This window comes from Salmo salar, chromosome 16 (assembly GCF_965601325.2).
Source record: "Salmo salar chromosome 16, fSalSal1, whole genome shotgun sequence".
In the NCBI taxonomy this organism is placed as follows: Eukaryota; Metazoa; Chordata; class Actinopteri; order Salmoniformes; family Salmonidae; genus Salmo; species Salmo salar.
The window spans coordinates 60301045-60321696 of NC_138306.1; the positions used below are offsets into that span (position 1 = coordinate 60301045).

Below are 20652 nucleotides of genomic sequence, written 5' to 3' on the forward strand. Positions count from 1 at the left end.
AACAAGGTTTCATCCGCACATTCACTGCTTCTTGCAGGCTTCTTCTTCGTGGCCAAGAAGGATGGAGGGTTACGAACAAGTATTGATTACAGAGAATAATAATCAATGAAATCATCATCAAGTACGTTGTCCCGTTGATACCGGGAGCCATCGAACAGCTCCACGGGGCCCGGTTCTTTACCAAACTGGACCTGCGCAGTACAACGGGCAGGTGGAGAGGATGAGCCAGGAGCTGGGGAGGTTCCTGAGGAGTCACTGCCAGGACTGGCAGGGAGAGTGGGCCTGATTCCTCCCATCGGTGTGTTTTGTTGGGTAGTTGTTTTTTTGCACTGCCTGCGAAACTGGTCATTCGTTGTTTTCTTGTTTTCACGTGTTCTCATTCATTTAATAAATGATGATGTTGAACACGCAACCCGCTGCGTATTGGTCCACTTTCTCCGACAATGATTTCGCTATATCGTCTGACGACGAAGGAATCTGTGACACAACCGTTTTGTTGCAAACAAGACTCTGTAAAGGGGTGGTGAAGTCAGACGCAGGAGAGGAGAACTAGGTAATAGCCGGAGCAGTTTAATTTCAAAACGAACAGCATACAGAAATAACCAACACGGGTCCAAAACCCGATGCGCACCAGTAAACATGTGCACAAGCACTTACAATAAAACAATTCCACACAAAGACATGGATGGGAACAGAAGGTTAAATACACAACACTTAATGAGGGGAAATGAGAACCAGGTGTGTAGGAAAACAAGACAAAACAAATGGAAAATGAAAAGTGGATCGACCAATGGCTAGAAGACCGTTGACGCCGCCCGAACAAGGATAGAAACCGACTTCGGTGGAAGTCGTGACAGACACACTGGTTTGACATTGGAGAAAATATGGCAAGGCCTGTTTCTCTGTCCATTCTTTTCCTGAAACTTCTATTTTCATCGTTTACCTTTCTTTTGAGACTTTTTCTCTTGCACAAAGAAATATATTTTTTTTTTAAACGAATTTCAATATAGGACATTGGTGATTTTTATCAGTGTAATAAAAATATTAGGATATGTTATTGACATTGAACTGATGATATAGCCTACTGACCAGATCTGTTTACGTGTTGTTTAATTTGTAGCATTGGCCTATGAATGGGCTGCTGTTATGATGTAGCATTGTCCTATGAATGGGCTGCTATTATGATGTAGCATTGTCCTATGAATGGGCTGCTATTATGATGTAGCATTGGCCTATGAACGGGCTGCTATTATGATGTAGCATTGGCCTATGAATGGGCTGCTATTATGATGTAGCATTGGCCGATGAATGGGCTGCTATTATGATGTAGCATTGGCCTATGAATGGGCTGCTATTATGATGTAGCATTGGCCTATGAATGGGCTGCTATTATGATGTAGCATTGGCCTATGAATGGGCTGCTATTATGATGTAGCATTGGCCTATGAATGGGCTGCTATTATGATGTAGAATTGGCCTATGAACGGGCTGCTATTATGATGTAGCATTGGCCTATGAATGGGCTGCTATTATGATGTAGCATTGGCCTATGAATGGGCTGCTATTATGATGTAGCATTGGCCTATGAACGGGCTGCTATTATGATGTAGCATTGGCCTATGAATGGGCTGCTATTATGATGTAGAATTGGCCTATGAACGGGCTGCTATTATGATGTAGCATTGGCCTATGAACGGGCTGCTATTATGATGTAGCATTGGCCTATGAATGGGCTGCTATTATGATGTAGCATTGGCCTATGAATGGGCTGCTATTATGATGTAGCATTGGCCTATGAACGGGCTGCTATTATGATGTAGCATTGGCCTATGAATGGGCTGCTATTATGATGTAGCATTGGCCTATGAATGGGCTGCTATTATGATGTAGCATTGGCCTATGAATGGGCTGCTATTATGATGTAGCATTGGCCTATGAATGGGCTGCTATTATGATGTAGAATTGGCCTATGAACGGGCTGCTATTATGATGTAGCATTGGCCTATGAATGGGCTGCTATTATGATGTAGCATTGGCCTATGAATGGGCTGCTGTTATGATGTAGCATTGGCCTATGAACGGGCTGCTATTATGATGTAGCATTGGCCTATGAACGGGCTGCTATTATGATGTAGCATTGGCCTATGAATGGGCTGCTGTTATGATGTTCTATGTTGACTATTAGCAGAGAACAGGCCAAACCTATTGCAGACCCCTGCTATCCTACACTATGCTAGTTTAGCTGCAATTTATTGTTTTGGGTGCATACACAAAGAGGTCCCATACTGGGAAGAAATGACATCTGACATCAGCCCTGTTTTAAACCAAACCCTTTCCTCCAAACCCTCGCTCTCCTATTCTCCTCCTCTCCTCCCATAGTCTGGTGTGTGTGTGTGTGTGTGTGTGTGTGTGGTGTGGAGGGCGGAAGGTTCATGGGGTCATGGTGTAAGGGGGGGGGTCAGGCGTGGTCTTCGATGGGAAAGACGAGTCGTGTGCTGCGGGACAGGAATTCCTGGTCCATCTCTCTCTCTAGTGCCTCTTCAGAAGTGGTGCTGCTGCTCTTCCCGTTGACCCCCCAGCCCCTACCGGCCGCGTCCGCCCCTCCACTGGACGCTCCTTTAGCCGTGATGGCCGTGTCGTCGTCGTAGGTCAGCGCCAGGTCGCCGTCATTCAGGATCAGGTCGGAGTCGTCGTCTCTCAGCTGCTCATGGTTCTGGAATTCACAGAGACGTGAAGGTGGGAACAGAGACGTGAAGGTGGGAACAGAGAGATGAAGGTGGGAACAGAGACATGAAGGTGGGAACAGAGACATGAAGGTGGGAACAGGGTGGGAACAGAGACATGAAGGAGGGAACAGAGACATGAAGGTGGGAACAGAGACATGAAGGTGGGAACAGGGTGGGAACAGAGACATGAAGGTGGGAACAGGGTGGGAACAGAGACATGAAGGTGGGAACAGAGACATGAAGGTGGGAACAGAGACATGAAGGTGGGAACAGAGACATGAAGGTGGGAACAGAGACATGAAGGTGGGAACAGAGACATGAAGGTGGGAACAGAGACGTGAAGGTGGGAACAGAGACATGAAGATAGGAACAGAGACATGAAGGTGGGAACAGGGTGGGAACAGAGACATGAAGGTGGGAACAGAGACATGAAGGTGGGAACAGAGACATGAAGGTGGGAACAGAGACATGAAGGTGGGAACAGAGACATGAAGGTGGGAACAGAGACGTGAAGGTGGGAACAGAGACATGAAGATAGGAACAGAGACGTGAAGGTGGGAACAGAGACATGAAGATAGGAACCGAGACATGAAGGTGGGAACAGGGTGGGAACAGAGACATGAAGGTGGGAACAGAGACATGAAGGTGGGAACAGAGACATGAAGGTGGGAACAGGGTGGGAACAGAGACATGAAGGTGGGAACAGAGACATGAAGGTGGGAACAGGGTGGGAACAGAGACATGAAGGTGGGAACAGAGACATGAAGGAGGGAACAGAGACATGAAGGTGGGAACAGAGACATGAAGGTGGGAACAGAGAGATGAAGGTGGAACAGAGACGTGAAGGTGGGAACAGAGAGATGAAGGTGGGAACAGAGACATGATGGTGGGAACAGAGAGATGAAGGTGGAACAGAGACGTGAAGGTGGGAACAGAGAGATGAAGGTGGGAACAGAGACATGAAGGTGGGAACAGAGACATGAAGGTGGGAACAGAGACGTGAAGGTGGGAACAGAGACGTGAAGGTGGGAACAGAGACGTGAAGGTGGGAACAGAGACATGAAGGTGGGAACAGAGACATGAAGGTGGGAACAGAGACATGAAGGTGGGAACAGAGACATGAAGGTGGGAACAGAGACATGAAGGTGGGAACAGAGACATGAAGGTGGGAACAGAGACGTGAAGGTGGGAACAGAGACGTGAAGGTGGGAACAGAGACATGAAGGTGGGAACAGAGACATGAAGGTGGGAACAGAGACATGAAGGTGGGAACAGAGACATGAAGGTGGGAACAGAGACATGAAGGTGGGAACAGAGACATGAAGGTGGGAACAGAGACATGAAGGTGGGAACAGAGACATGAAGGTGGGAACAGAGACATGAAGATAGGAACAGAGACGTGAAGGTGGGAACAGGGTGGGAACAGAGACATGAAGGTGGGAACAGAGACATGAAGGTGGGAACAGGGTGGGAACAGAGACATGAAGGTGGGAACAGAGACATGAAGGTGGGAACAGAGACATGAAGGTGGGAACAGGGTGGGAACAGAGACATGAAGGTGGGAACAGAGACATGAAGGTGGGAACAGAGACATGAAGGTGGGGAACAGGGTGGGAACAGAGACATGAAGGTGGGAACAGAGACATGAAGGAGGGAACAGAGACATGAAGGTGGGAACAGAGACATGAAGGTGGGAACAGAGAGATGAAGGTGGAACAGAGACGTGAAGGTGGGAACAGAGAGATGAAGGTGGGAACAGAGACATGATGGTGGGAACAGAGAGATGAAGGTGGAACAGAGACGTGAAGGTGGGAACAGAGAGATGAAGGTGGGAACAGAGACATGAAGGTGGGAACAGAGACATTAAGGTGGGAACAGAGAGATGAAGGTGGGAACAGAGAGATGAAGGTGGGAACAGGGTGGGAACAGAGACATGAAGGTGGGAACAGAGAGATGAAGGTGGGAACAGAGACATGAAGGTGGGAACAGAGATGTGAAGGTGGGAACAGAGAGATGAAGGTGGGAACAGAGACATGAAGGTGGGAACAGAGACATGAAGGTGGGAACAGAGACATGAAGGTGGGAACAGAGAGATGAAGGTGGGAACAGAGACATGAAGGTGGGAACAGAGATGTGAAGGTGGGAACAGAGACATGAAGGTGGGAACAGGGTGGGAACAGAGACATGAAGGTGGGAACAGAGACATGAAGGTGGGAACAGAGACATGAAGGTGGGAACAGAGACATGAAGGTGGGAACAGAGACATGAAGGTGGGAACAGAGAGATGAAGGTGGGAACAGAGAGATGAAGGTGGGAACAGAGAGATGAAGGTGGGAACAGAGACATGAAGGTGGGAACAGAGACATGAAGGTGGGAACAGAGACATGAAGGTGGGAACAGAGACATGAAGGTGGGAACAGAGAGATGAAGGTGGGAACAGAGAGATGAAGGTGGGAACAGAGACATGAAGGTGGGAACAGAGACATGAAGGTGGGAACAGAGATGTGAAGGTGGGAACAGAGACATGAAGGTGGGAACAGGGTGGGAACAGAGACATGAAGGTGGGAACAGAGACATGAAGGTGGGAACAGAGACATGAAGGTGGGAACAGAGACATGAAGGTGGGAACAGAGACATGAAGGTGGGAACAGAGACATGAAGGTGGGAACAGAGAGATGAAGGTGGGAACAGAGAGATGAAGGTGGGAACAGAGACATGAAGGTGGGAACAGAGACATGAAGGTGGGAACAGAGAGATGAAGGTGGGAACAGAGAGATAGGCTATAAAAGCCAACTAACATTTACTCCTGAGGTGTTGACCTGCACCCTCTGCAACCACTGTGATTATTATTATCTGACCCTGCTGGTCATCTATGAACATTTGAACATCTTGGCCATGTTCTGTTATAATCTCCACCCGGCACAGCCAGAAGAGGACTGGCCACCCCTCATAGCCTGGTTCCTCTCTACCCGGCACAGCCAGAAGAGGACTGGCCACCCCTCAGAGCCTGGTTCCTCTCTAGGTCTCTTCCTAGGTTCTGGCCTTTCTAGGGAGTTTTTCCTAGCCACCGTGCTTCTACACCTGCATTGCTTGCTGTTTGGGGTTTTAGGCTGGGTTTCTATACAGCACTTTGAGATATCAGCTGATGTAAGAAGGGCTTTATAAATACATTTGATTGTTCCTCTCTTCAATCAATCAATCAATCAATCAATCAAGAGACAGAGGGTTAGAGGAGGGTTAGAGAGTTAGAGGAGGGTTAGAGGGGTGTTAGAGGAGGGTTAGAGGGGGGTTAGAAAGTTAGGAGGGTTAGAGAGTTAGGGGGGTTAGAGGAGATTTAGAGGAGGGTTAGAGGAGGGTTAGAGGAGAGTTAGAGAGTTAGAGGAGGGTTAGGAGGATTAGAGGAGATTTAGAGGAGAGTTAGAGGGGGTTAGAGAGTTAGAGGAGGGTTAGAGGAGAGTTAGGAGGGTTAGAAGAGGGTTAGAAAAATAGAGGGTTAAAGAGTTAGAGGAGAGTTAGAGGAGGGTTAAAGGAGGGTTAGAGTGCTAGAGGAGGGTTAGAGGGGGGTTAGAGAGTTAGAGGAGGGTTAGAGGAGAGTTAGAGGAGGGTTAGAGGAGAGTTAGAGGAGGGTTAGAGGAGAGTTAGAGGCGGGTTAGAGGAGGGTTAGAGGGGGATTAGAGGAGGGTTAGAGGAGGGTTAGAGGAGGGTTAGAGCAGGATTAGAGGAGGGTTAGAGGAGGGTTAGAGGAGGGTTAGAGGAGGATTAGAGGAGGGTTAGAGGAGGGTTAGAGGAGGGTTAGAGGAGGGTTAGAGGAGAGTTAAAGAGTTAGAGGAGGGTTAGAGGAGAGTTAGAGGAGGGTTAGAGAGTTAGAGGAGGGTTAGAGGAGAGTTAGAGGAGGGTTAGAGGGGGGTTAGAGGGGGATTAGAGGAGGGTTAGAGGAGAGTTAGAGGGGGATTAGAGGAGGGTTAGAGGAGAGTTGGAGGAGAGTTGGAGAGTTAGAGGAGGGTTAGAGAGTTAGAGGAGGGTTAGAGGAGGGTTAGAGGGGGATTAGAGGAGGGTTAGAGGAGAGTTGGAGGAGAGTTGGAGAGTTAGAGGAGGGTTAGAGAGTTAGAGGAGGGTTAGAGGAGAGTTAGAGGAGGGTTAGAGGAGGGTTAGAGGAGAGTTAGAGGAGCGTTAGAGGAGAGTTGGAGGAGAGTTGGAGAGTTAGAGGAGGGTTAGAGAGTTAGAGGAGGGTTAGAGGAGAGTTGGAGAGTTAGAGGAGGGTTAGAGGGGGGTTAGAGAGTTAGAGGAGGGTTGGAGGAGAATTGGAGAGTTAGAGGAGGGTTAGAGAGTTAGAGGAGGGTTAGTCAGAGCTCCACTCAGTCCTCCATATTGTCCTGATGAGTATGTCTAAGACAGACAGCTGCTGGACAGGGATTAATCAGAGAAAGCTGACACACACACCAGCTGTTACACACACACACACACACACACACACACACACACACACACACACACACACACACACACACACACACAGTACAGCTTTAACACTGTTTGTAGGGAGAAAGTTGAAGCAACTGTCAATGTACACTGAGTGGACAAAACATTAGGAACACCTTCCTAATATTGAGTTGCACCCCCCCCCCCCCCTTGCCCTCAGAACAGCCTCAATTCGTCGGGACATGGACTCTGCAAGGTGTTGAAAGCGTTTCCACAGGGATGCTGGTCCATGTCGACTCCAATGCTTCCCTACAGTTGTCAAGTTGGCTGGATGTCCTTTGGGTGGTGGACCAGTGTTGATACACACAGGAAACTGTTGAGTGTGAAAAACCCAGCAGCGTTGCAGTTCTTGACACATTCAAACCGGTGCGCTTGGCACCTACTACCACACCCTGTTCAAAGGCACTGAAATATTTTATCTTGCCCATTCACCCTCTGAATGGTACACATACACAATCCATGTCTCAAGGCTTAAAAATCCTTCTTTAACCATGTCTCCTCCCCTTCAGCTACACTGATTGAAGTGGATTTAACAGGTGACATCAATAAGGGATTATAGCTTTCACCTGAATTCACCTGGTCAGTCTATGTCATGGAAAGAGCAGGTGTTCCTAATGTTTTGTCTATGTAGCTACATTGTAATGATCAATGTTTCCTTCCATCATACTGTGACATATAAAGCTCTGATCGGGTTGGACCGCCAATCAATGCCACTGGTCCCCAGGGTGTAGGGAGTGTGTGTGTGTGGAGTTTATATAGGCAGACGGTGGACTCGGATTACAGCCTGGTGAAACGGATCAGAATTAGTAAATCGGGATGAGTGACTGAGTCAACATTTATCTGGAATGAGATAACCCTAAAGGAACGCTCCACATCCAGCGGACAGGATGTACATGGTGTTTATCTGGAATGAGATAACCCTAAAGGAACGCTCCACATCCAGTGGACAGGATGTACATGGTGTTTATCTGGAATGAGATAACCCTAAAGGAACGCTCCACATCCAGCGGACAGGATGTACATGGTGTTTATCTGGAATGAAATAACCCTAAAGGAACGCTCCACATCCAGCGGACAGGATGTACATGGTGTTTATCTGGAATGAGATAACCCTAAAGGAACGCTCCACATCCAGCGGACAGGATGTACATGGTGTTTATCTGGAATGAGATAACCCTAAAGGAACGCTCCACATCCAGCGGACAGGATGTACATGGTGTTTATCTGGAATGAGATAACCCTAAAGGAACGCTCCACATCCAGCGGACAGGATGTACATGGTGTTTATCTGGAATGAGATAACCCTAAAGGAATGCTCCACATCCAGCGGACAGGATGTACATGGTGTTTATCTGGAATGAGATAACTCTAAAGGAACGCTCCACATCCAGCGGACAGGATGTACATGGTGTTTATCTGGAATGAGGTAACCCTAAAGGAACGCTCCACATCCAGTGGACAGGATGTACATGGTGTTTATCTGGAATGAGATAACCCTAAAGGAACGCTCCACATCCAGTGGACAGGATGTACATGGTGTTTATCTGGAATGAGATAACCCTAAAGGAACGCTCCACATCCAGTGGACAGGATGTACATGGTGTTTATCTGGAATGAGATAACCCTAAAGGAACGCTCCACATCCAGCGGACAGGATGTACATGGTGTTTATCTGGAATGAGATAACCCTAAAGGAACGCTCCAAATCCAGCGGACAGGATGTACATGGTGTTTATCACTCTGAGAGTCACCGACAAACAGCAGAGAAGGAAAACCCCTCGTGTGTGTTGGATATAACTGTTCGTTTCATTAAATGTGAACAGTTACTGTAAATACTAACGATAATCTACAGAGGATCTGTTTCAACATCTTTCAGAATGAATGTTAAAACATAACAACATTATAATAAAAAGGGACATTTCAGAATGTGTGAATGTTAAAACATAACAACTCAAGACTGTAGAAGTGTTATAAGTTATTTAGCTCTGACAGCAGAGTTCTAGTTACCGAACGGAAGCAAAATGGGGTGGATCCAGGACTGGCGTAACGGAGATTCTCTGGACCCCCTCCCCACAAGGTCGGAGTTCGGGCCACTTTAGATTAATGTTTATTGGTAGGCCTTCTGGGCTGTCGGGCCACTAGATGAATGTTTATTGGTAGGCCAACTGGGCCCTTCGGGCCACTAGATGAATGTTTATTGGTAGGCCTATAAATTCTCAGACAACCCAAAGATTCCTTGATGCCCTTCCAGACTGCCTCTGCCTAGCCAAGGACGTCAGAGGACAAAAATCAGTTAACCACCTAACCGAGGAACTCAATTTAACCTTGCGCAATACCCTAGATGCAGTTGCACCCCTAAAAACTAAAAACATTTGTCATAAGAAACTAGCTCCCTGGTATACAGAAAATACACGAGCTCTGAAGCAAGCTTCCAGAAAATTGGAACGGAAATGGCGCCACACCAAACTGGAAGTCTTCCGACTAGCTTGGAAAGACAGTACCGTGCAGTATCGAAGAGCCCTCACTGCTGCTCGATCATCCTATTTTTCCAACTTAATTGAGGAAAATAAGAACAATCCGAAATTTCTTTTTGATACTGTCGCAAAGCTAACTAAAAAGCAGCCTTCGCAAATGGAGGATGGCTTTCACTTCAGCAGTAATAAATTTATGAACTTCTTTGAGGAAAAGATCATGATCATTAGAAAGCAAATTACAGACTCCTCTTTAAATCTGGGTATTCCTCCAAAGCTCCATTGTCCTGAGTCTACACAACTCTGCCAGGACCTAGGATCAAGGGAGATACTAAAGTGTTTTAGTACTATATCTCTTGACACAATGATGAAAATAATCATGGCCTCCAAACCCTCAAGCTGCATACTGGACCCTATTCCAACTAAACTACTGAAAGAGCTGCTTCCTGTGCTTGGCCCTCCTATGCTGAACATAATAAACGGCTCTCTATCCACCGGATGTGTACCAAGCTCACTAAAAGTGGCAGTAATAAAGCCTCTCTTGAAAAAGCAGAATCTTGATCCAGAAATTATAAAAAACTATCGGCCTATATCGAATCTTCCATTCCTCTCAAAAATTTTAGAAAAAGCTGTTGCACAGCAACTCACTGCCTTCCTGAAGACAAACAATGTATACGAAACGCTTCAGTCTGGTTTTAGACCCCATCATAGCACTGAGACTGCACTTGTGAAGGTGGTAAATGACCTTTTAATGACGTCAGACCGAGGCTCTGCATCTGTCCTCGTGCTCCTAGATCTTAGTGCCGCTTTTGATACCATCGATCACCACATTCTTTTGGAGAGATTGGAAACCCAAATTGGTCTACATGGACAAGTTCTGGCCTGGTTTAGATCCTATCTGTCGGAAAGATATCAGTTTGTCTCTGTGAATGGTTTGTCCTCTGACAAATCAATTGTAAATTTCGGTGTTCCTCAAGGTTCCGTTTTAGGACCACTATTGTTTTCACTATATATTTTACCTCTTGGGGATGTCATTCGAAAACATAATGTTAAATTTCACTGCTATGCGGACGACACACAGCTGTACATTTCAATGAAACATGGTGAAGCCCCAAAATTGCCCTCGCTAGAAGCCTGTGTTTCAGACATAAAGAAGTGGATGGCTGCAAACTTTCTACTTTTAAACTCGGACAAAACAGAGATGCTTGTTCTAGGTCCCAAGAAACAAAGAGATCTTCTGTTGAATCTGACAATTAATCTGGATGGTTGTACAGTCGTCTCAAATAAAACTGTGAAGGACCTCGGCGTTACTCTGGACCCTGATCTCTCTTTTAAAGAACATATCAAGACTGTTTCAAGGACAGCTTTTTTCCATCTACGTAACATTGCAAAAATCAGAAATTTTCTGTCCAAAAATGACGCAGAAAAATGTATCCATGCTTTTGTTACTTCTAGGCTGGACTACTGCAATGCTCTACTTTCCGGCTACCCGGATAAAGCACTAAATAAACTTCAGTTAGTGCTAAATACGGCTGCTAGAATCCTGACTAGAACCAAAAAATTTGATCATATTACTCCAGTGCTAGCCTCCCTACACTGGCTTCCTGTTAAGGCAAGGGCTGATTTCAAGGTTTTACTGCTAACCTTCAAAGCATTACATGGGCTTGCTCCTACCTATCTTTCCGATTTGGTCCTGCCGTACATACCTACACGTACGCTACGGTCACAAGACGCAGGCCTCCTAATTGTCCCTAGAATTTCTAAGCAAACGGCTGGAGGTAGGGCTTTCTCCTATAGAGCTCCATTTTTATGGAATGGTCTGCCTACCAATGTGAGAGACGCAGACTCAGTCTCAACCTTTAAGTCTTTACTGAAGACTTATCTCTTCAGTAGGTCCTATGATTAAGTATAGTCTGGCCCAGGAGTGTGAAGGTGAACGGAAAGGCTGGAGCAACGAACCGCCCTTGCTGTCTCTGCCTTGCCGGTTCCCCTCTTTCCACTGGGATTCTCTGCCTCTAACCCTTTTACAGGGGCTGAGTCACTGGCCTACTGGTGTTCTTCCATGCCGTCCATGGGAGGGGTGCGTCACTTGAGTGGGTTGAGTCACTGACGTGGTCTTCCTGTCTGGGTTGGCGCCCCCCCTTGGGTTGTGCCATGGCGGAGATCGTTGTGGGCTATACTTGGCCTTATCTTAGGACGGTAAGTTGGTGGTTGGAGACATCCCTCTAGTGGTGTGGGGGCTGTGCTTTGGCAAAGTGGGTGGGGTTATATCCTGCCTGTTTGGCCCTGTCCGGGGGTATCATCGGATGGGGCCACAGTGTCTTCTGATCCCTCCTGTCTCAGCCTCCAGTATTTATGCTGCAGTAGTTTATGTGTCGGGGGGCTAGGGTCAGTCTGTTACATCTGGAGTATTTCTCTTGTCTTATCCGGTGTCCTGTGTGAATTTAAATATGCTCTCTCTAATTCTCTCTTTCTCTCTTTCTGTCTTTCTCTCGGAGGACCTGAGCCCTAGGACCATGCCTCAGGACTACCTGGTATGATGACTCCTTGCTGTCCCCAGTCCACCTGGCCGTGCTGCTGCTCCAGTTTCAACTGTTCTGCCTGCGGCTATGGAACCCTGACCTGTTCACCGGACGTGCTTGTTGCACCCTCGACAACTACTATGATTATTATTAAATGCTGGTCATTTATGAACATTTTAACATTTTAACATCTTGACCATGTTCTGTTATAATATCCACCCTGCACAGCCAGAAGAGGACTGGCCACCCCTCATAGCCTGGTTCCTCTCTAGGTTTCTTCCTAGGTTTTTGGCCTTTCTAGGGAGTTTTTCCTAGGGAGTTTTTCCTAGCCACCGTGCTTCTTTCACATGCTTTGCTTGCTGTTTGGGGTTTTAGGCTGGGTTTCTGTACAGCACTTTGAGATATCAGCTGATGTACGAAGGGCTATATAAAAATACATTTGATTTGATTGCCTACTAGGTCGTCGGGCCACTAGATGAATGTTTATTGGTAGGCCTACTAGGCTGTCGGGCCACTAGATTAATGTTTATTGGTAGGCTGTCGGGCCACTAGATTAATGTTTATTGGTAGGCCTACTAGGCTGTCGGGCCACTAGATTAATGTTTATTGGTAGGCTGTCGGGCCACTAGATGAATGTTTATTGGTAGGCCTACTACGCTGTCGGGCCACTAGATGAATGTTTATTGGTAGGTCTACTGGGCTGTCGGGCCACTAGATGAATGTTTATTGGTAGGCCTACTAGGCTGTCGGGCCACAAGATGAATGTTTATTGATAGGCCTACTAGGCCGTCGGGCCACTAGATGAATGTTTATTGATAGGCCTACGAGGCTGTCGGGCCACTAGATGAATGTTTATTGGTATGTTGTCGGGCCACTAGATGAATGTTTATTGGTAGACCTACTGGGCTGTCGGGCCACTAGATGAATGTTTATTGGTAGGCCTACTAGGCTGTCGGGCCACTAGATGAATGTTTATTGGTAGGCATACTAGGTCGTCGGGCCACTAGATGAATGTTTATTGGTAGGCCTACTGGGCTGTCGGGCCACTAGATGAATGTTTATTGGTAGGCCTAATAGGCTGTCGGGCCACTAGATGAATGTTTATTGGTAGGCCTACTGGGCTGTCGGGCCACTAGATGAATGTTTATTGGTAGGCCTACTAGGCTGTCGGCCACTAGATGAATGTTTATTGGTAGGCCTACTAGGCTGTCGGGCCACTAGATTAATGTTTATTGGTAGGCCTACTAGGTCGTCGGGCCACTAGATGAATGTTTATTGGTAGGCCTACTAGGCTGTCGGGCCACTAGATGAATGTTTATTGGTGGGCTGTCGGCCACTAGATGAATGTTTATTGGTAGGCCTACTAGGCTGTCGGGCTACTAGATGAATGTTTATTGGTGGGCTGTCGGGCCACTAGATGACTGTTTATTGGTAGGCCTACTAGGCTGTCGGGCCACTAGATGAATGTTTATTGGTAGGCTGTCGGGCCACTAGATGAATGTTTATTGGTAGGCCTACTGGGCTGTCGGGCCACTAGATGAATGTTTATTGGTAGACCTAGTAGGCTGTCGGGCCACTAGATTAATGTTTATTGGTAGGCCTACTAGGCTGTCGGGCCACTAGATGAATGTTTATTGGTAGGCCTACTAGGCCGCCGGACCACTAGATGAATGTTTATTGGTAGGCCTACTAGGCCGTCGGGCCACTAGATGAATGTTTATTGGTAGGCTGTCGGGCCACTAGATTAATGTTTATTGGTAGGCTGTCGGGCCACTAGATGAATGTTTATTGGTAGGCCTACTAGGCTGTCGGGCCACTAGATGAATGTTTATTGGTAGGCTGTCGGGCCAGTAGATTAATGTTTATTGGTAGGCCTACTGGGCTGTCGGGCCACTAGATGAATGTTTATTGGTAGGCCTACTAGGCTGTCGGGCCACTAGATGAATGTTTATTGGTAGGCCTACTGGGCTGTCGGGCCACTAGATGAATGTTTATTGGTAGGACTACTGGGCTGTCGGGCCACTAGATGAATGTTTATTGGTAGGCCTACTAGGCTGTCGGGCCACTAGATGAATGTTTATTGGTAGGCCTACTGGGCTGTCGGGCCACTAGATGAATGTTTATTGGTAGGCCTACTAGGCTGTCGGCCACTAGATGAATGTTTATTGGTAGGCCTACTAGGCTGTCGGGCCACTAGATGAATGTTTATTGGTAGGCTGTCGGGCCACTAGATGAATGTTTATTGGTAGGCCTACTAGGCTGTCGGGCCACTAGATGAATGTTTATTGGTAGGCTGTCGGGCCACTAGATGAATGTTTATTGGTAGGTCTACTAGGCTGTCGGGCCACTAGATTAATGTTTATTGGTAGGCCTACTAGGCTGTCGGGCCACTAGATGAATGTTTATTGGTAGTCCTACTAGGCTGTCGGGCCACTAGATGAATGTTTATTGGTAGGCCTACTGGGCCGTCGGGCCACTTCAGATGAATGTTTATTGGTAGGCCGTCGGGCCACTAGATGAATGTTTATTGGTAGGCGGTCGGGCCACTAGGTGAATGTTTATTGGTAGGCCTACTAGGCCGTCGGGCCACTAGATGAATGTTTATTGGTAGGCTGTCGGGCCACTAGATGAATGTTTATTGGTAGGCTGTCAGGCCACTAGATGAATGTTTATAGGTAGGCTGTCGGGCCACTAGATGAATGTTTATTGGTAGGCCTACTAGGCTGTCGGGCCACTAGATGAATGTTTATTGGTAGGCCTACTAGGTCGTCGGGCCACTAGATGAATGTTTATTGGTAGGCCTACTGGGCTGTCGGGCTACTAGATGAATGTTTATTGGTAGGCCTACTGGGCTGTCGGGCCACTAGATGAATGTTTATTGGTAGGCCTACTAGGCTGTCGGGCCACTAGATGAATGTTTATTGGTAGGCCTACTAGGCTGTCGGGCCACTAGATGAATGTTTATTGGTAGGCCTACTAGGCCGCCGGACCACTAGATGAATGTTTATTGGTAGGCCTACTAGGCCGTCGGGCCACTAGATGAATGTTTATTGGTAGGCCTACTAGGCTGTCAGGCCACTAGATGAATGTTTATTGGTAGGCTGTCGGGCCACTAGATTAATGTTTATTGGTGGGCTGTCGGCCACTAGATTAATGTTTATTGGTAGGCCTACTTGGCTGTCGGGCTACTAGATGAATGTTTATTGGTGGGCTGTCGGGCCACTAGATGACTGTTTATTGGTAGGCCTACTAGGCTGTCGGGCCACTAGATGAATGTTTATTGGTAGGCTGTCGGGCCACTAGATGAATGTTTATTGGTAGGCCTACTGGGCTGTCGGGCCACTAGATGAATGTTTATTGGTAGGCCTACTGGGCTGTCGGGCCACTAGATTAATGTTTATTGGTAGACCTACTAGGCTGTCGGGCCACTAGATGAATGTTTATTGGTAGGCCTACTAGGCTGTCGGGCCACTAGATGAATGTTTATTGGTAGGCCTACTAGGCCGTCGGGCCACTAGATGAATGTTTATTGGTAGGCTTACTAGGCTGTCAGGCCACTAGATGAATGTTTATTGGTAGGCTGTCGGGCCACTAGATTAATGTTTATTGGTAGGCCTACTAGGCTGTCGGGCCACTAGATGAATGTTTATTGGTGGGCTGTCGGGCCACAAGATGAATGTTTATTGGTAGGCCTACTAGGCTGTCGGCCACTAGATGAATGTTTATTGGTAGGCCTACTAGGCTGTCGGGCCACTAGATGAATGTTTATTGGTAGGCTGTCGGGCCACTAGATGAATGTTTATTGGTAGGTCTACTAGGCTGTCGGGCCACTAGATGAATGTTTATTGGTAGGCCTACTGGGCTGTCGGGCCACTAGATGAATGTTTATTGGTAGGCCTACTAGGCTGTCGGCCACTAGATGAATGTTTATTGGTAGGCCTACTAGGCTGTCGGGCCACTAGATGAATGTTTATTGGTAGGCTGTCGGGCCACTAGATGAATGTTTATTGGTAGGCCTACTAGGCTGTCGGGCCACTAGATGAATGTTTATTGGTAAGCTGTCGGGCCACTAGATGAATGTTTATTGGTAGGCCTACTAGGCCGCCGGACCACTAGATGAATGTTTATTGGTAGGCCTACTAGGCCGTCGGGCCACTAGATGAATATTTATTGGTAGGCTGTCGGGCCACTAGATTAATGTTTATTGGTAGGCTGTCGGGCCACTAGATGAATGTTTATTGGTAGGCCTACTAGGCTGTCGGGCCACTAGATGAATGTTTATTGGTAGGCCTACTAGGCCGCCGGACCACTAGATGAATGTTTATTGGTAGGCCTACTAGGCCGTCGGGCCACTAGATGAATGTTTATTGGTAGGCCTACTAGGCTGTCAGGCCACTAGATGAATGTTTATTGGTAGGCTGTCGGGCCACTAGATTAATGTTTATTGGTAGGCCTACTAGGCTGTCGGGCCACTAGATGAATGTTTATTGGTGGGCTGTCGGGCCACAAGATGAATGTTTATTGGTAGGCCTACTAGGCTGTCGGCCACTAGATGAATGTTTATTGGTAGGCCTACTAGGCTGTCGGGCCACTAGATGAATGTTTATTGGTAGGCTGTCGGGCCACTAGATGAATGTTTATTGGTAGGTCTACTAGGCTGTCGGGCCACTAGATGAATGTTTATTGGTAGGCCTACTGGGCCGTCGGGCCACTTTAGATGAATGTTTATTGGTAGGCCGTCGGGCCACTAGATGAATGTTTATTGGTAGGCCGTCGGGCCACTAGGTGAATGTTTATTGGTAGACCTACTAGGCCGTCGGGCCACTTTAGATTAATGTTTATTGGTAGGCCTACTAGGCTGTCGGGCCACTAGATGAATGTTTATTGGTAGGCCTACTAGGCCGTCGGGCCACTAGATGAATGTTTATTGGTAGGCCTACTGGGCTGTCGGGCCACTGTAGATTAATGTTTATTGGTAGGCCTACTGGGCTGTCGGGCCACTAGATGAATGTTTATTGGTAGGCCTACTGGGCTGTCGGGCCACTAGATTAATGTTTATTGGTAGGCCTACTAGGCTGTCGGGCCACTAGATGAATGTTTATTGGTAGGCCTACTGGGCTGTCGGGCCACTAGATGAATGTTTATTGGTAGGCCTACTGGGCTGTCGGGCCACTAGATGAATGTTTATTGGTAGGCCTACTGGGCTGTCGGGCCACTAGATGAATGTTTATTGGTAGGCCTACTAGGCTGTCGGGCTACTAGATGAATGTTTATTGGTAGGCCTACTAGATGAATGTTTATTGGTAGGCCTACTAGGTGAATGTTTATTGGTAGGCCTACTAGATGAATGTTTATTGGTAGGTCTACTAGGTGAATGTTTATTGGTAGGCCTACTAGGTGAATGTTTATTGGTAGGTCTATTAGGTGAATGTTTATTGGTAGGCCTACTAGGTGAATGTTTATTGGTAGGCCTACTAGGTGAATGTTTATTGGTAGGCCTACTAAAATGACAGATGTGGTAGTTTGTGCTCGTAACTACATTATCCCGACCTCCCGCCAATAAAACTTATCAACCGAAAAACGGCTTTAGTCTTGAATGATGCCGAGATATACCAGAGATAAGGGACTGTTGATATACCAGAGATATACCAGAGATAAGGGACTGTTGATATACCAGAGATAAGGGACTGTTGATATACCAGAGATAAGGGACTGTTGATATACCAGAGATAAGGGACTGTTGATATACCAGAGATATACCAGAGATAAGGGACTGTTGATATACCAGAGATAAGGATCTGTTGATATACCAGAGATATACCAGAGATAAGGGACTGTTGATATACCAGAGATAAGGATCTGTTGATATACCAGAGATAAGGGACTATTGATATACCAGAGATAAGGATCTGTTGAATGATGCCGACATATACCAGAGATAAGGATCTGTTGAATGATACCAGAAATAAGGATCTGTTGATATACCAGAGATATACCAGAGATAAGGGACTGTTGATATACCAGAGATAATGATCTGTTGAATGATGCCGACATATTCCAGCGATAAGGATCTGTTGAATGATGCCGACATATTCCAGCGATAAGGATCTGTTGAATGATGCCGACATATTCCAGCGATAAGGATCTGTTGATATTCCAGCGATAAGGATCTGTTGATATTCCAACCACCACAACTCAAACACCGGTTCACCAATATGAAGAAAATCTCAAACTGCTTTTTTTTGTTTGAACCTTCATGAACGGTTGTCAGCTAAAGAAGATAATCTGTTTGCGTCTGCCAATTCGTCTGTCCAGTATCCAGATAGCCTGTCCCCAGAGATTCCTATACAGTTTCTCTCTTTCCATAACATGTTGAGGCTGGCAATTAAGGAGAATGAGGCTCAATGTTACAGAACTGCTGTATTCGAAGCATCACTCCCTTCTGCCCAGTTTCCCTGATATTACTAAGGCAATCAAGCCGTTTTTACCATCCCTGTAACTGTCGCTTCTGCAGAGAAATAGTTTTTTCCTAACTAAAACTCATAAAGAAGTATTTAAGATGGAAGCATTAGGCTCTGGGTCCGAGGACGGGGTATGTTCTGTTGAACACCTCACTAAACTCCCCTCGCTGGCATCGTCCTAGCCTTGACCGCAGCATTTGTTCCCTGATATCCCCTTACTTTCAAATCAGTTCAGATATTTATTTTCCTACAGCAGCGAGGAGCCAGAACACTAGAGGACTGATGGATACTAAAGCTATTTATCAACCGGTCTGCCTGTTGTTGTTATGGTGATGCTATTTATCAACCGGTCTGCCTGTTGTTGTTATGGTGATGCTATTTATCAACCTTTCTACCTGTTGTTGTTATGGTGATACTATTTATCAACCTTTCTCATCTCATCGCGGTACCTAATGGCAGTCAGGCTACCTCTGGCGAGCACATGGAGGGCTGTGCGGCCCCCCAAAGAAATGCCACCCCACACCATGACTGACCCACCGCCAAACCGGTCATGCTGGAGGATGTTGCAGGCAGCAGAACGTTCTCCACGGCGTCTCCAGACTGTCACATGTGCTTAGTGTGAAGCTGCTTTCATCTGTGAAGAGCACAGGGCGCCAGTGGCGAATTTGCCATTCTTGGTGTTCTCTGGCAAATGCCAAACGTCCAGCACGGTGTTGGGCTGTAAGCGTTTGAGCAGACACATGCACATTTGTGGCCTGCTGGAGGTCATTTTGCAGGGCTCTGGCAGTGCTCCTCCTGCTCCTCCTTGCACAAAGGCGGAGGTAGCGGTCCTGCTGCTGGGTTGTTGCCCTCCTACGGCCTCCTCCACGTCTCCTGATGTACTGGCCTGTCTCCTGGTAGCGCCTCCATGCTCTGGACACTACGCTGACAGACACAGCAAACCTTCTTGCCACAGCTCGCATTGATGTGCCATCCTGGATGAGCTGCACTACCTGAGCCACTTGTGTGGGTTGTAGACTCCGTCTCATGCTACCACTAGAGTGAAAGCACCGCCAGCATTCAAAAGTGACCAAAACATCAGCCAGGAAGCATAGGAACTGAGAAGTGGTCTGTGGTCCCCACCTGCAGAACCACTCCTTTATTGGGGGTGTCTTGCTAATTGCCTATAATTTCCACCTGTTGTCTATTCCATTTGCACAACAGCATGTGAAATGTATTGTCAATCAGTGTTGCTTCCTAAGTGGACAGTTTGATTTCACAGAAGTGTGATTGACTTGGAGTTACACTGTGCTGTTTAAGTGTTCCCTTTATTTTTTTGAGCAGTGTATTTATCAACCTTTCTACCTGTTGGTGATGCGATTTATCAACCTTTCTACCTGTTGTTGTTATGGTGATGCTATTTATCAACCTTTCTACCTGTTGTTGTTATGGTGACACTATTTATCAACCTTTCTACCTGTTGTTGTTATGGTGACACTATTTATCAACCTTTCTACCTGTTGTTGTTATGGTGATACTATTTATCAACCTTTCTACCTGTTGTTGTTATGGTGATACTATTTATCAACCTTTCTACCTGTTGTTATGGTGATACTAGTATTACTGAAGACATCAAAACTATGAAATAACACATATGGAATCATGTCGTAACCAAAAGTGTTTTATATTTGAGATTCTTCAAAGTCGTCACCCTTTGCCTTGATGACTGCTTGCACACTCTTGGGATTCTCTCAACCAGCTTCACCTGGAATGCTTTTCCAACAGTCTTGAAGGAGTTCCCACATATGCTTAGCACTTGTTGGCTGCTTTTCCTTCACTCTGCGGTCCAACTCATCCCAAACCATCTTAATTGGGTTGAGGTCAGGTGATTGTGGAGGCCAGGTCATCTGATGCAGCACCAACAATGCAGTTAAAAAAATATGAATAAGAAACATAAATAAAAGTAACAAGTAGTTAAAGAGCAGCAATAAAATAACAATAGCGAGACTATATA

General features: G+C 46.7%; 1 protein-coding gene across 1 annotated transcript in view; it reads right to left on the reverse strand.

The window, feature by feature from the left end:
- Nucleotides 1-550: 550 nt before the first annotated feature.
- The window catches only part of slc9a7 (solute carrier family 9 member 7), a 140299-nt gene continuing 120197 nt past the window's right edge, over nt 551-20652 (reverse strand). The window contains exon 16 of the mRNA XM_045697509.2: nt 551-2713. Coding sequence (XP_045553465.1) covers nt 2459-2713 — 255 coding nt within the window. The 3' untranslated portion in view covers nt 551-2458. The remainder of the gene's footprint in view (nt 2714-20652) is intronic.